The following is a 17,657-nucleotide window of genomic DNA, read 5'->3' on the forward strand; positions in this document are numbered from 1 at the left end:
GTAAAGTAAATTTTTTTTTTTTTGAGGTAATAAATTCAATAAAGTCGTTATTTAAAGGTGGTAAAAATCCAATTTTCCTAAAATAAAACTAAGAAATTAACCAACGAAATAGCTCAAACCATCTAGATGTCTTAGACTAGGGGACCAAAAGGAGGGGGCGGGGGGTAACCCCTTTCATGTCATCTTCTCATTAATTTCATGGAAATGCTCATTAGGAAACTCTAGCTAGAAAGTTTTAATTGTAAATAAGGTTTAAGTTTCAAGCTGGACCGGCAATCACTTAATATTCCGTGTATTCTATTTGCTGATGATAGTTTTGTTCACCTCTTCCTTTCTTCAAGGTTAAGCATTAGAAGTCAAAATTTGCTTCTTTCCCATATCATTAAAGTCATTGTTTTTTTTTGATAATAATGCATATAATGCATACTCCTCCGTCCCCTTTTGATAGTCCCTTATAGACATTATTCACGAGAGTTAATAAACACATATAAGAATAGTTAAAGTATTTTGAAAAAGTAAATTGACATTGGGTATGCAAAAAAGTAGAGAGAAAAAGTAATAAAAGTACATAGGAAAACAAAAGTTGCATAGGAAATTTAAATTTGTACATGTATTGTTGTAAATTGTAGAAAATTTTGGTAAAAAATTAATATTAATGGTTGTTGGAAAAAACAAATGGGATAAACATTTTGGGACTAAAATTTACCCATAAGGAACTATCAAAACGGTACGGAGGGAGTATAAATTAGTCAATTGATGTTAGCCAACAAAACATCTATATCAACCAACAAATATTGCATATAGGCCAATTAATGTTTGCTATCAGTCAACATTAAGGACATTAATAAAAACGTATCAGCCAATAAAAGGAATATATCATCCAACAAAAAATCTATATCAGCCAACAAGAGGAATACATCGGCAAAAAAAAAAAAAAAAAAAAAAAAGCCAGTAAAAGGAACATATCAGCCAACAAAAGAAGCATATCTGCTAACAAAAATATGAAATCAACAAACAAAAGCAACAAGTAAGCCAATAAAATAAATATATAAGTCAATAAAATGAAACATATAAGCTAACGATTAAATTATATATATCAGCCAACAAAATAAATATATCAGTCAACTAAAAAAACATATAAGCCAAATGATGTCTGATATCAGCAAATAAAGGGGAAAAAAAGACAAATCAGCCAACAAAAAAAAAATATATGTTAGCCAACACAAAAATCATATCAGTCAACAAATAAAACATATCAACTAACACGTGAAACATATATGCCAATAAGTAAAACATATCAGCCAAGCTAGCCGCACGGATTTTTGCGTGCAGGCATTCGCATGCAATAACTTCTCTTTTATAAATTAAGATTTTGTATATTTACGAAGATCATTCTTTAGATATCTGGATAAAATTCCAAATATCATAAGATAGTTTTTTTTTTTTTTTTTTATTATTATTATTTTAACACTAAAGTTATTTTTCATAGTTTTATTTATTTTACGTGGCACTTGAATTTAAAATCTCAAACCTTATTCATTAGTTTTGCTTAAGGTGACAATTTAATTTTTTAAATCAAAAATAAATGACATTTTTTATTGGTAAAAATAAGTACTTTGCATATGCGTTTGTTATCGTTCTGTATCAAAATGTTATCCTCATTTAAATATTTTAACCATTAAATATTGAGGAATCTTCTAATGTCTCTCTCTATATAAGGACAAACATATGAGATTTAGTTTTATCGTTTCAATGAGTACATTAATATCTAATTTTTATAATGCTTGCTAGGATCAAAGATATTTGCGATTAAAAATTTGCATCCATAAATGTAAAAAAGATAATTATTAGTTTTTAAAATGATTTAAATTTTAATTATTCACTATTCGTTGTTTTTATCTCTTTGGAAAAATTCTTAAAATCTTATTCGTCACTCTTGCTTAGGTGGCGAATGAATTTTTTAATTCTAAAATAAATTATTAATCTAATTTTTCATTGGTCAAAATAATACATTTTCTTATGTGGCTCGTTGAATGCTTTCGAAAAATGCATACTTTATTTATATAATATTAGATTACTATGTAATTGATTTTTTGTTTTTTCTTAAAATCCTTTTTTTGTTGTTAGAAAAATTTAAAATTAAAAAAAAAAAAAGTTACCTAAAGAACAAGTAGCAGGCCAGTTTGGCCTAATAGACTAAGACACCCCCCAAAGCTTAGATAATTGAGGAATAATCGAAATGTCGGATTAATAAACTAAGACCACGCAAAGGTTGGATAATTAGAATCAAATTTTCCAAAAATTAATATTAATAGAATAATAGTTGTTGGAAAAAGGCAAATGGGGTGAACATTTTGGGACTAAAATTTGTCCATAAGGGACTATTAAAAGGGGACATAGAGAGTATTGGAAATAGGATTAACCTGATTGAAATTGGGAGGCTTGCCTAATGTATGACTTCAGAATTTTAACCTTCATCCTTTTATGATTTTTGCAATTGACCCAATTCCCCTATCAATCCATCCTTACTGCTCATTTGTATCAATCCATCCTTAATACTCATTTGTTAAAGAGTACTTCATCCTGATTATACTTTGCTAGATACGTTACTCTGATTATTATACTAATAATGAAATTTTATGAGTTGTTGAGAGAGAGAAAGGAAGATTTGTTAATTAGAAATAAGAAAAACACTAATGAAATTCATTGATGGAGATTGAATTTGGGAATCAGAAAAAATATAACGAGTAAATAATGAATTATTTTTTATTTTTTTTTAAACAAAAAAAAAAAAAAAAAATCAACCAAATAATTAAAGGTAAATTGCTGAAAATCAAAACCATTCAGCGAGAAAGGTAGAGTTGGAGACTTGGGAAGTGGGATTTTCATTGAGAAGACAACTTGATGAGCGTCTTTTCAGTATGCAGTAAATGCAAATAATTCTTGATTTGGACTAATGGACTAACAAAAAAAATTGGGCCCTCTTATTTTAGGGGCCCCGTGCAGTAGAGCTGGTTGCAAACCCTCTTCTACAGGCCTGTCCTCATCTTACTTTAAAAATTGTTACATAAAATACAGTTTCTTATTTTGGGCATTGTTCATAGTGTTTTCAATCTAACTATTTGTCATACATTGAAGAGTTGCAGTCGTGTAACCTTGAAGGTCGATTGCTACGAGTCCGTGTATACTGTGTGGAGCAAATTCGACTTTAGGACAGTGATCTATTATCACTTCTTGACATTTTCCAAATAAGCCGTTTCATTATTTAGAATACATAAGTCATATTTCTTACACCTACAACCCCATAGCATTATAGCAAGATGGCTAATTATATACTCGTATGTAATACTTCAATATAAGTATCACACACAACTTTTACTCTTTTGTTCAGCATACATCCATGGAAGATATGCATCTGAAAAACGGTGTTAGCAAAGCTTTAGATTCCATATCATCCAATTCTAACGAATCCCACCATTTCTGCTGTCCTTCAATCCATTCAAGAGAAGTTACCAATTCTCTTACATCACCCATATTGGAAAACGGAAGGTGCTTCAGATTTGGACAGTCTATAACTATAAATGACCAAAGTTGAGCACAAATTAGTCGGCCCTTATAGATGTTATTCAATTGGGGCAACGAGGTGAGAACCAACTGTTTTATCTGTGGGAGGTCAATGACTGCATCTTTTCCTTCAGAATGGCAATTATTGTCGATCTCCTCTACTATTAGCACTCTTAATTTGTGACATTCTTCGACTTTCAATAATTCAAGGCTCGGGAGATTTTGCATACAGCTTGGTGAAAGAAGTTTCTCAACATCATGACACCTTCTGATGGTGCATTTAACTAGGCTTGAAAAAACATCGGCTTGCTGTTTAAAATTTTCAGCATTATTGCGACACAATATATCAGATAGGCTACTGAAACCACTGCAATTATCAAGATACAGCTCCAGAAGGTCATCTGGAAATGCAACCTGTTCCCTCCCTCGCTCACTCAAGATACAGCCTTGGAGAGATACCGCTCTACTGTATGATCTCTTCAGCCTTTTTCTATAACCAACCTGAATATGGAAGCACTCTAATGTTCTCCAGTGCTGAGACCTGACATAATTACTCAAGTCCAAAAGGTTATCAAATTTGGCATCAAGAATTTTCAGTGATTCCAAAACTTGCAGCTCGTGAATAATGCCTGAAATATGGCATGATAGTTTCTTCAATTTCGAAAGGGCAGGCAAGACCCCTAGGATTTTTGGTTCAGTGATAGAGGATAGGTCAAGCTCAGTGAGCTTATTTAACATTTCAAGGGAGCGAGGAACCTCCTCAACTGCAGTCTGAGAAAGGTCCAGAAACCTTAATTTATAAAGTTGTGTTATTGGACAGACGTGTTGCAGTTTCTGACAACTGCTAAGATCAAGGACTCGAAGCTCATCCAAGGCACTGATGGAACTTGGTAATCTAATAATACGAGTATCAGATAGGCTTAGAACACGAAGGGCATGCATGTTCAAGAAAAATGATTCTGGAATTACCTCAAAGGGGTGTTGTAAAATTAAGGTTGAGAGATTGGCACATTTGAGGGAAGCATCTGATGGGATCAGTGATATTGACGAATTTATCAATGAAACAAATTTGAGACTTCCAGAGAACTCCAATTTTGAAGGTAGGCCATCATTCACCATTAAGCCATTACTATCAATGGAAAGAGCCATACGCCAAACAAGATCATGCATCCTAACAATCCCGGTATGTTGACAAGATTCAAGCAGACAAGAATTGAGAAGCTTGTTCAATATGGTATGTCCCATGTCGTACTGTTCCTGCCACGATGACATCTCATCTATGAGCCCCTCCCCAATCCAAAGACGTATCAACTCTTCTTTACTGATGGGATAGCCTTTGGGGTATAATGCAGTACATAAGAAACAATGCTGCAGCTTAGCGCTATTCAATCTATTATAAGACAACTTCAATTGACCAAGTATATCTTCCAACTGAGTACTTCCCATTGAAAAGGGATCTACACTCTCAACGATTTCTTCCCATCTAGGAGAATTAACCGCCCCTTTCATGATGTTGGCCAACGCTATGACAGCAAGAGGGAGACCTGCACACTCATTAACTACAAGGTTCCTAACAGAGAGCTCTTGCTTGGAAACACCATCATACACTCCCATACTATAGTGAAAGAGCTGCATACCCTCTTCCTCTGAGAGTGGTTCGACCCTAATGACTTTCTGGCAACGAAGCATACGACAAACATCCAGCATCCTGGAAATGACAACAAGCTTGCATTTTCTTGGAATGCCAACTTCCTCTCGACGAAATTCACCCCACAAATCATCAAGGAAAAGTATGCACTTGTCTTTGCAGGACAAAAATGCATATATCATGCCCGATCTTCTGGTCACATCTTTATCATTTTGAAGATCAAACCCAAAAGCATCAGCAATTTTTTGCTGTAATTGGTATACAGTGAAATCCATTCCAACAGAGATCCAAGCAGTAACATGGATTTCTTGGTCTTTTACTCGAATGTGTAGCTGCTTTGCAAGGGTGGTCTTCCCAATCCCGCCCATGCCATAAATTCCAATGGCGTTTATCTCATCTTTTCCTAACCAATTCATCATCTTCACAATGTACTTAGAGTTAACACTCAGGAATGTCTGCTCTTTCCTGCGTTTATTTTGTGGTTGAAAATGAACACTGCACATTTCAGAATGCTTATCAACTGCCTCAACTGCTCTACCGCGCTTTCCATTAGATGATATACCAGGGAAGTTCCTCACCATGGCCAAAAGCGAATCTATTACAGGTAATCTCATATGCATCTTACCGGCCATTTGATCTGCCAAAAAAAAAATGATTACATTGATATAATTTGTAGCATAATTTGTGATATAGCCCCCCACCCATCAAATATCCATTGTACACCAAGTATATTTTACAGTCAGTCATAGACACAAATACACAATCATAACAAATTAATTTGAATTGACACAATATTTAACGAATATACTTAGCTTAGAGAAAGTATTTAAAAAGGAAATGATAAACATAGACCTAAGGGTCATGTGTAAAAAGTATAAAAAAGAAATTTTGAGGATAAATTACCAACAATTAGTTGATTATACCTGTGATTTTATCATAAATTTTCAATTTAATTATATTTTAGGAGTGTATTTAATGCTTATAAATAGGGCTATATATATCATTATCTTTAATAAAATATACTCCGTAAAACCAAGCAACTAATTAATTAATGCCCACTCATCTATTCACTTCGTGTTATTACAACATGTAGCACTTCGTATTTACTAATTGGAGATGATAACTAAGAATGAATTACAGTATTGAATTGTGATGATTTTATATTTTTATCAAGTACATAGACAACATACTTTATTCAATTCTACTCGTACAATATAGTCTATGAATTCTCTTTTGGGGTTTGTGCTTATGTCTGTCTAATCTCTCTGTTTTTGTCTATCTAATTTTCAAATTACATAAATTTTGCTTCATTAAACGTTACGAATACTTTTTTTTTTCTTTTTCTTTTTCTTTTTACCTTTGTTGCCTATTGGAAATGCCTCAACTTTTAAGATATTACATACTCTCTTTACTTCTTAAGTCCTTATTTTTCATGAATAAATTAGAAACATACAGTATATGTCTATATTATTATTAGATAGAAGAAGCCAGAACTCAAATAGTCAAGTTTCTTTTCATTAAATGTGAGAATTATATATAAATAAATTCCGATTAAGCTGAATTTGAGCACCTTGCAGAAAGATCGATTTAGTTATCTCTATATACTTTTTTTTCAAATATACTAAAATTGCAGTTTTAAATTTTCAATGTTAAATTACAACTCTTCAAGCTATTAATTCTAAAATTTTACACAACCTATTTTTTTTGTAGATTTTTGCAGAACAGAAACATAAAAAATTACATATTTCAAAAAAAAAAAAAAAAAAAAAAAAAAAAACTACCTATTCCACTAAATTTCTATTTTTATATTTAGCTTTTTAAATCTAAGTATACTTTTGTCACATAAAATATATATTCCGTATGGGTATGCTCTAGTTTTATTTAAATTATGACGAGTACTAAAAGTTCTCAGCTGATGTTGGATTATAACAATAAACCGCGAAAAATGAAAAGAGCGCAATAATAAGTATTCGTACGAAGGATTTTATAAAGATATAGAAACCACAAATATGAAAAGAAATACTGACCTATATTTTGGCAGCGATAAGAGAATGAGGAGCTTAATGTGTGTTTCAAATTAAAAAAAAGGAATAATGTGTAGATTTCTTTTTTGTTGATGAGGAGACTTTAGGATTTTATGTTCTCTTTTATACCTGCCTTGGCTTATGTTGGTACTTCATAGAAACTGCGAAAACATTATGCAGATCTACTGGAAGCACCTTACGAAATTGCCGACCGTGACAAGGTTTTTTGTTTTTTTTTTTGGGAAATTGCAATTTTATTTTACTAACAAATGTGTATTGTCAAACGATGTAAGCTACTCCATTTTAAAATAGATGGATAAATTACTCGATATACTACCTCTGTTTTTTAGTTGACACGCATTGATTTTTAGGAAGTTTTTTTTTTTTTTTTTTTTAGTTGACACGTTTCCTTTTAGGGTAACTTTTATCTTGCATTTACAAGTTACCTCACTTGCTTTTTTTATTCTCTCTCGCTCTCTCTTCTCTCCTTAATATATGGGCTTAAATCAAACGCGTCAACTAAATAAAAACGGTGGAAGTACGTTTTTAGAGGAAACTTCTTCGTAATGCTAGACTTATGTGGGGGGAAGTCAAGAACAATCAACAAGAATGGAGAAAAGTCTAAACCTTGTCAAAAAAAAAGTACTGGTATCAAATTACGTGCTTTTCACTTTTTGTTTTAGAATTATTGCAGTTGTTTTAAAATCTATTTTGTGAAAACCTGTTTGTTACGATTACTACTGCCGATTAGCGTGGAAACGCACTCACCAAGCCTTCCCTAATCGGCTATATATTCAACTCTCTCTATTTAAATTTGCTGCCTTGTCATTGTCACAATTCAAGTGGCTTGACAATTAATAATCTTTGTGGGCGTCTTTTTTTATTGATGGCAAGTGGCAAGGGTGCAACTCGGGTATGAAAAGAGCTTTTGTGAGAGAGATTGTTATATATACCTAGGTGTACCATACATCCAACTAATTTTAATGTTAGTTTTTGCTCTTCATTTGATGATCGAATGAAAAACAAACATCGAAATGAGAGCAAATAGTCATGGGTGTACAATACACCCGAATAGGCCAGATGTACAAAACAATTTCTACTCTTGTGATAGCCAAGACGGACACAAGTGAATCAAATAACAACAAATCTACTATTTTAGCTATCACCATTAGTTGCAACTTTGAGCTTGACACGGATTCTAAGACAAAATTTCATAATGGTTAATTAATGGGTTAAAGTATAGTAAATTAAGGGTAGGAGAGAGAAAGTGGAGGTAAATAAAAAAAATGACCACCAACAACAACAGCGGCCACACCACAAGTCCACAACCAACATCAAACAGCAGCCACCTTTAGACCACCCATCTCACAGCTTGACTCACAACCCTAAAACCACCCCCGCGGCGCGAACTACTCCAAAATCACCCCCCCTCTTAACCCAAACGACTCAAAACCACCCCCTCTCAACTCTAACCACATCGACACCAACTCCTCACAGCCGAACCTCCCTAAAGCCACCAACACTCGCCATAAACCACCCCAAAACCACCACCCTCAATCAGCCCCAAGATCACCCACACTCACCCTAAACCAACCCAAAACTACCCTTCCTCACCTTAACTCACACCAAACCATCCATAAACAACCCTAAACTAGCCCAATTACCCCTCAAACCTAGATCTACACTATTAAAAAAAAAACAAGAGAGAGAGAGAGAGAGAGAGAGGAACGTTGGAGGAGTAGGCGGCAACTTTGAATATGGTGATGAGTAGCGACGACGTTGACGGTGGTGGTGGATGCAGCGGCGACGGTGACAATGGTGGTTAGATGCGGCGGCGACGATGTTGTGAAGGTCGTGTTCAGATAATTCTTGGTAGTTGATTGAGTTGAATGCTTGTTGGAATTGAATTTTTTTTAAATTTAGGTGTTAGATGAGTTAAATTAGGTGAAAATATTATGTTAATAATTAGATTAGGAATTTAATGAAATCTGATTTAGATAGTTAATTGTGTTTATAAGTTCTTTAGTAAGGGTATTTTTGTACTTTCATTTAAAAAAATTACTAAATTAGGAAAAAATTAAAAGTTGCAACTAATGTGTAGCACCCCGTTTTGGCAAAAGTTCAACTAATATGTAATGGAGATAGTATGTAGGATACTTGGGCTTCACTCAGTCCAGGACTAAGTTCCTGCTGTCAATTTCCTTCCAGCTCCAAACGGGAACTTTGCAGACCAAGTTCTTCCAAAACTTACTGTCTTCAGGTTCCTGTTAAGGAACTTCACTAGTCTTCTTCTATCTTCCTTAACTTTCCTTAATTGAGTTCTCTTATGAGTCTTCAAAAGCTAGGCTACTCTTCCACTTCCAAAGCCAACTTCACCTGTCTTAGTCACAACACTTAGAAAACTTTTATTAGTTTGAAGGTTGCTTTGTTTAAGTTCGTCATCATCAAAACCTTTAAGCTTCAACAGACACGTTCAACTTTAGCACTATTTACACACTTCCATTTGACTGTGTTTTGTGATTTATATGTAATGAAAAATATAGTGATGTGGGATCTTCTTAGAATCATCACGATATATATTTTCTAAATACGTAGTATTAAATTTTTATAATTTTTGCTTATCGAAAATTAAAGATATTAATGGTTGAATTTATACATTGGCAAACTTGACTAAAGAAACGTACCAACTAAAAAGAAATGGATGAAGTATTTTTTCAATTGGTTTTGTGTCCTTCAGTGGAGAAGAAAAATTGACAGAAAATTACCAATAGTGAAGGGGGATATAAGAGCAACTCCAATGGTTGTAGCTAGGGACTTGCTTGCAATATTAAATAATCCCTAGCTACTAGCTTGACCCATTGGAGCTAGAAAATGCAATTAGCTTGGTAAAGCAAATTAGCTTGGCAAAGCTAATTTGCTTGGGGAAGAACTTGCTAAAATAAAACAAATTAGAATAAATAAAATGAAAGTAAAAAACATAAATTAAGGAGGTGTGGTTAATTTAAATATTAAGCTAATAGCTAGCCATTGAAGCAAATATTAAGTTAATTTAATTTTACTGAACTGAACTTATTTTTACTGAACTGAAATTATTTTTACTTAATATTATTTTTTTAAGGTGAAATCCGTAAATAACAAAACTGAGTATGGGAGTTGTTAAAAAATTTCCTAAAAAGAAAATTAAAAAAAAAAGTACGTCCGTCACGAAAATGGAGCAAATACGAAATTACAGAGTATTAGAATATATGGAAATATATTCTTTGACTTTATATATATTAGTTTAGCTTGTATTTATCCTAGCATAATCTTCTAGCATAATCTTAGCCTAACTTGTAGCTAATCAGTACCGAGTATATCTCGCTTACTTTTGTATATTTATACGCAAGCTAATGAATGGAAAAGCAACGATCATTGTCTTTCATGGTATCAGATTAAGGTTTCGAACCTTGGTTTTCTTTCCCTCTCAAACAGCCCACCCCTTTCCTCTATCCTCTGTTTTTCCTCTGTTTCTCTTCCGCTGCAACACTCCATGGCTGACTCCAACAAATATCATCCTGCTTTGACCATCACAAACGTCAAATCCCTCATCCCGATAACCTTGGACGCCAATCATGGTTTGTACCACTCTTGGGCTGCACTCTTTAAAGTGCTTTGTAGGGTACATGATCTCACCTCTCACATTATTCCTCCTACGGAGGCAACGGAACTTGCTGCTTATGAAGCCTCCAAAAAGGCAGACCTTGCCCTTTGGAAACGTCTCGACGCCGCCGTCCTTAATTGGATATATGGTTCTATTTCTCCCGATCTTCTCACTGCTATTCTCCTCAAAGATGACACTGCTCAAGGTGCCTGGACTCGTCTCGAGTCCATGTTCCAAGATAACAAAGCTTCCCGAGCCTCCCATCTCGAACAAGAACTTGCTGACCTTGATTTCGAGAATTTTTCTTCAATTGACGGCTATTGTAATCACATCAAATCCCTCGCGGATCGTCTTGCGGATGTTGATGCTCCGATTCCCGATACTCGTCTCATCCTAAAAATGACGGCTGGCCTTCCCGAAGCATATGCCGGTACGGTGGACTTTATCCAAAATCAAGAACCATTGCCCTCTTTTGAAAGTTGCCGATCTCGCTTGAAACTAGCAGAACGGACCATCAAAAACCGTCTTGCTAAGGAGGGGGGGTCTAAGAATTCATCTCTGACCGCCCTTATTTCCACCGCCGGCAGCCAGCATCATTCGGACTCCTCTGTGAACTCCTCCAGATCAAACAACAAAGGAGGGAAGCAAAAGAAGTCCAACTCAAAGCAAACTGGAAAGCCACGCTCTAATGGGCCAGCCCAACAGCGGTCCAGCCCATCTAATGGCAACCTTGGTTTTTTCAGCAAGGTCCATATTCATGGCCAGCTTCGTGGGCCCCTTGGCAGGCCCAGTGGCCCAGCCCCCCTGTCCATATCCATCTCAATCTTGGGCACCGAGGCCTGCTGCCTCTTCATCTGGTTCACGGCCTACTGGGCCTGGTATATTGGGTCCGGCTCCGCAGGCTTACAGTGCTATGGAAAATGGTTCGAATCCTTCTCCGACACATATAGAAGCTGCGATGCAAATGCTTGCTAATCTCAACCGTCCGGACAACAATTATTATATGGACACTGGAGCAACATCTCATATGACGGCCGATCAAGGTATTCTCTCTTCCTATGTAAATTCGAGCATTAAAAATCAAAACATTGTTGTTGGTAGTGGTGATTTAGTTCCAATTATTGGTCATGGTAGTGCTACTTTGCCCTCCCCATACCCTCCCTTTACCCTTAACCATGTTTTGCATGCTCCCAAAATTATTAAAAATTTGATATCCGTCCGAAAATTCACAACTGACAATATGGTTTCTATTGCTTCTGATCCTTATGGGTTTTCTGTGCATGATTTACAGACGGGGGCCAATCTAATGAGATGTGACAGTACTGGTGACCTATATCCTATCTTTCCATCCAATCAAGCCAACTCTTCAGTCCAACATTCAAATTTTACTGCTCTTTCTTCCGATCTTTGGCATAATCGACTAGGACACCCTGGAGATGTTGTTCTTAGATCTTTAAGTAGTCAAAAATTTATTGAATGTAATAAGGCTTGTAATTCTTTTTGTTCATCATGTCCATCAGGGAAACATGTTAAATTTCCTTTCAATAAATCCATGTCGCATACTGCTTTACCTTTTGATATCATTCATAGTGATCTTTGGACTTCTCCTATTATTAGTTCTTCCGGTCATTGTTATTATCTCTTGTTTCTTGATGATTACAGCAAATTTTTATGGACATATCCCATTGCAAAAAAATCCCAAGTCAAACACCTTTTTCAATCTTTTCATAAGATAGTCCAAACACAATTTGAACGTAACATTAAGACTTTTCAATGTGATAATGGCACCGAATATGTCAATGGTACTCTAAAAGAATTTTTTGAAAATCATGGCATGCTCTACCGTCTTTCTTGTCCACACACTTCTCCTCAAAATGGTAAAGCTGAACGACATATAAAAACAATAAATAACATCATTCGGACCCTTCTTGCTCATGCATCTTTGCCACATTCTTTTTGGCATCATGCTCTAGCTATGGCTACATACCTCTTAAACATTCTTCCAACCAAAGTCTTAGGTTTTAAATCTCCCACTCAAATCTTATACCAATGTGATCCGCTCTATTCGGAATTACGAGTCTTTGGTTGTCTTTGTTACCCTCTCTTTCCTTCTACTACTATAAACAAATTGCAAGAACGGTCCACCCATTGTGTCTATCTTGGTCCCGCACCAAGTCATCGTGGCTACAAGTGCTATAATTTATCAAATGGCAAAATCATCATATGTCGGCATGTGCGATTTGTTGAAAACGAGTTTCCGTTCTCACAAATTCACAAACCAAAATATGACGATTATGATTTCCTGGATTATAATCCACTAAATCACCCACCCCATTTGAGCACAGACCAGCCCTGCCCTCCTCATTCCCCGGCCCAGCCCACTCCTCCTCTCATACGGACCCCAGATCAGCCCAACAATTCCCCTATTAGGCGAATTTCTAATCAGCCCACTAATGGGCCTTCTTCACCAGGACTCCAGGTCAGCCCACGTACTGTCACGGGTACCCCCACTCACGATGGGCAGCCCACTATTCATCACACACCTGTTATTGAGCCTCCTATTTTCGACAGCCCAACATTCACTACCTCACGTGGTGATGCTAATATCTCCTCGTCCCTGCCTTCCCACTCCACTACCACTCATGCCTCCCCCATCCACACCGACGACCAGCAGGCCCCACCTTCCCACCATATGACTACTCGAGCCAAAGATGGCATTGTGAAACCTAACCCGAAGTATTTACACAATTTAAACACGACTACCACTACTACCATTTCTCCTATACCTAAGGACCCGGTTAGTGCTATCCGTGACCATAATTGGAAAAATGCAATGTTAGAGGAATATAATGCTCTTATTGATAATCATACATGGGATTTGGTACCTCGGCCTCCTAATGTGAATGTTATTCGTTCTATGTGGATATTCCGTCATAAACGGAATTCTGATGGTTCTTTTGAGAGATATAAGGCTCGTCTTGTGGCTGATGGCAAGACTCAGCAGCAGGGTATTGATTGTGATGAGACTTTTAGTCCGGTTGTCAAACCGGCTACTATTCGTACTGTTCTAAGCATTGCTATTTCTCACTCTTGGCCGATCCATCAGTTGGATGTCAAGAATGCTTTTCTGCATGGTAAGCTCAATGAAACAGTGTATATGCATCAGCCCATGGGTTTTCGTGACAAAAGTCGCCCTGATCATGTGTGTCTTTTACGAGGTTCTCTCTATGGTCTCAAACAGGCTCCTCGAGCCTGGTATCAGCGGTTTGCAGATTTTGTCACCTCTATTGGATTTGCTAACAGTAAATCTGATAATTCTCTGTTTATTTATCGGCAGGGATCTGATACTGCTTATATTCTGTTATATGTTGATGATATAATTCTTACAGCATCTTCTTACCATCTTCGGACACTGATTATGGGTCTTCTGAGCTCCGAATTTGCAATGAAGGATTTAGGTCCTTTGAGTTTCTTTTTGGGCATTGCTGTCACTCATGATGCTAATGGTATGTTCTTGTCTCAGAAACAGTATGCTACTTCTATCATTGCCAAGGCTGGTATGTCTAACTGTAGTCCTTGTCCAACACCTGTCGACACGAAATCCAAACTTAGTGCTTCTCATGATGCTCCATATGAGGATCCTACTAAGTACAGGAGTCTTGCAGGTGCCCTTCAGTATCTGACTTTTACTAGACTTGACATTTCTTATGCAGTTCAACAGGTCTGTCTCCATATGCATGATCCGTGCAATGCGCACATGGGAGCTCTAAAGCGTATCATACGCTACTTACAGGGTACTTTGTCTTTTGGTTTGCATCTGTATAAGTCCTCTATTAACAAACTTGTTGCTTATACTGATGCGGATTGGGGGGATGCCCCGACACCAGGCGATCTACTTCAGGTTATTGTGTATTTTTAGGGGATAATTTGATTTCCTGGTCCTCTAAACGGCAACCTACATTATCTAAATCTAGTGCAGAGGCAGAATATTGTGGGGTTGCTAATGTGGTATCTGATTCTTGTTGGATCAGAAATCTGTTGCTTGAGCTATATTTTCCTATTAGAAAAGCAACTATTGTTTATTGTGACAATGTGAGTGTCATCTACCTCTCTGGAAATCCAGTGCAACATCAACGCACAAAACACATTGAGATGGACATTCATTTTGTTCGTGAAAAAGTCGCTAAAGGCGAGGTACGAGTATTACATGTTGCTTCTCGTTATCAGATTGCAGATATTTTTACGAAGGGTCTTCCACGGATTTTATTTGATGACTTTCGTACCAGTCTTAGCGTTCGTGATGCTCCCGCTACGACTGCGGGGGAGTATTAGAATATATGGAAATATATTCTTTGACTTTGTATATATTAGTTTAGCTTGTATTTATCCTAGCATAATCTTAGCCTAACTTGTAGCTAATCAGTACCGAGTATATCTCGCTTACTTTTGTATATTTATACGCAAGCTAATGAATGGAAAAGCAACGATCATTGTCTTTCACGGAGTAACAAAATATGGGGGTGTATTCATTTTGCATCATACAGAGTAATAAAATACAGGGGAGCAAACAATAAAATACTCCGTCCGTAATAAAATTTCAAACACCAATACAATTTTTTTTGTAAAGTGAGTGAAAAGCTTTGAAACAAAGTATAGAGATGGAGAAAAAAAAAAGGATTGAGAAAAAATTATATATTTACATATTGCTCGGTTACATTATTTTAGGTGCTATCTAAAAGCTAAGACATGTTCTCTCAATCTTAATTTCACTTCAGTTCAGTTCCTAATTTTCTTTTCTTATAAACAGTTCAGTTCAGCAAGTCAGAACAAACCCTTAGTATAATCTAAACAAGATTTAGATGAACATAGAAGTAACCAGTTCCTCTGCTAGCCTCTAGATCACATAAAAGGTCGAAATTGTTTCCTAGAGTTGTGCTGTTTGATCTCTTTGGTTTGTAATTTTTTGATTATTGTAAATGTATAGTACCCCTAGTTGGGAGGAAATTTTTTATCTGAGCAGAGTATTCTCTTATTTCAGAGGCAACTGTGTATGCTGCATGATAGGCTGGCGTGTAGGCTTCAGATGGATCACCATGGGAATAACATATAGGATCTTACCGGGTCACACAGGCTGCTGTGGGTATAGAAATGATGGATGCGATACTTGAGGTAGTGCCGAAAATTTGTCAGTTAGGGAAACGATTTGTGCAGGTGGACATCATACGCAATGACCTGGATGGTGTGCGGCAGGAACTACAGAACACTGTCGATGACATGAATCGAATGGTAACAAATGAGGAGACAGACCCTAGAAAGAAGTGTAAGAATGTTGTGGTTGCCTACTTTAGGCAAGCAGATGGGTACATACGTTCAGCACAATCAGTGTTAGACAGTCTCCAGGATGAGTCATGGTTGCTGAAGCGTATGATGTGGGTGCTGAGCATTGAGCGACACCTAAGGGAAGGACAGGAGCTTTTGGAAAAGGGTAACCAGTTGCAAGGGCAAGGCTTAACAAACAACGAGATTAGAAAGCGTGGAGAGAAGTTACCCATGGTGGAGGATCAGTACATTGGCACGACCTTGTCTAGGATAAGGGAATCAGCTTATCAAGCCATGACAGAAGGTCGTGCTCAATGCATTGGTATCTATGGCCACAAAGGAGCTGGAAAGACCAATCTCATGAAGCACCTGTACAACAAAGCCGTAGAAGATGTACAGGAATTCGACGCTGTATTTTGGGCCAGGGCACCAGATATAGAGCCTGATCAAAGGAACTACAACAAGGCCTTGCAGAATTGCGTGGCTGATGGGATGTTTGTTGATTTGGGCAACAATGATGCACACGATGAGGTGAGATGTGCAGGCAGGATAATGGCGAGACTCCAGGAGATAGGCCAGGGTCGTGCAGTTTTCTTCCTTGACAATGTGAAGGAGGACTTTCCAGCTTATGAATTGCTAGGGATACCGTCTCAAATGACCCCAGAAAGTACTGGTGTGAACTGCATCCTGGTGTTTAGTACACTGTCCAAAGACGTATGCAACAGGATGAAGTGTGACCACACCATCAAGTTGGAGCTGTTGGAGGAAGAAGAAGCCAAGGATCTGTTCCTACATGAAGTGAAAATCGGAAATAATGATCAATTGTTCTCAAGACGAGATCAGGAAAGGACCAAGAAAGTAGCAATCCAAGTGGCAAAAGAGTGTGCAAGAATGCCACTGGCCATCATCATCATAGCCCGGTCTATGTCAGGGATTGAAGATCATCGAGAATGGAACAACCGATTGAATGAGATGGTAGGCACCATTTCCAGCATCAACAAGGAAGAGGACATTATATTGGAGCAGCTCAAATTTGGGTACTATTGCTTAAAAGATAGTACTGTCCAGCGTTGCTTTCTGGCAGCAGCAAAATTGGTACCTAATGATTGTCAAGTTGCCAAACGCATAATCATTGATAAGTGGAAAAATTGCGGGCTAATTGGCAAAGACAGGGAAGAAATGTATGTAGATGATCAGGGTCATGTGATATTGAATCGACTTGAAAGAATGTGCTTACTTCAAGTTGCACCAGACAAACAAACAGTGACTATGAATAAGTGGATCAGAAAAATGGCAGATACTGTTTCTTAGCTTGTTCAGAGCTGAGATTGCAATTTGCAGGGAGTTTAGCAGCTTGGTTATTCATGCATGGTATTTTCCCTAGCTAGTCGCATTCCTTTCTTAAGATAAGAATCTTGTGTGTCTACATCGAGCAATTATGAGTTTAGTTATTACAATTTAG

At 36.8% G+C, this 17,657-nt stretch overlaps 2 protein-coding genes across 2 annotated transcripts; one reads left to right on the forward strand and one right to left on the reverse strand.

Moving 5' to 3' along the window:
- Positions 1 to 2,874: 2,874 nt before the first annotated feature.
- LOC145617586 (disease resistance protein RPS2-like) lies at positions 2,875 to 7,414 on the reverse strand. Its single transcript, XM_081672299.1, has 2 exons — positions 7,240 to 7,414; positions 2,875 to 5,849 (listed from the first exon to the last, which is right to left on the reverse strand). Exon 2 carries the CDS (start codon positions 5,842 to 5,844, stop codon positions 3,388 to 3,390), a length of 2,457 nt encoding a protein of 818 aa, XP_081528425.1. The 5' UTR covers positions 5,845 to 5,849; positions 7,240 to 7,414; the 3' UTR covers positions 2,875 to 3,387.
- An 8,610-nt stretch (positions 7,415 to 16,024) lies between these two features.
- Positions 16,025 to 17,506, forward strand: LOC145616710 (disease resistance protein SUMM2-like). The gene has a single exon (XM_081671458.1). It carries the CDS (start codon positions 16,025 to 16,027, stop codon positions 17,504 to 17,506), a length of 1,482 nt encoding a protein of 493 aa, XP_081527584.1.
- The last annotated feature ends 151 nt before the right edge of the window (positions 17,507 to 17,657 follow it).

This window comes from Chenopodium album, chromosome 26 (assembly GCF_948465745.1).
Source record: "Chenopodium album chromosome 26, dcCheAlbu1.1, whole genome shotgun sequence".
NCBI lineage: Eukaryota > Viridiplantae > Streptophyta > Magnoliopsida > Caryophyllales > Amaranthaceae > Chenopodium > Chenopodium album.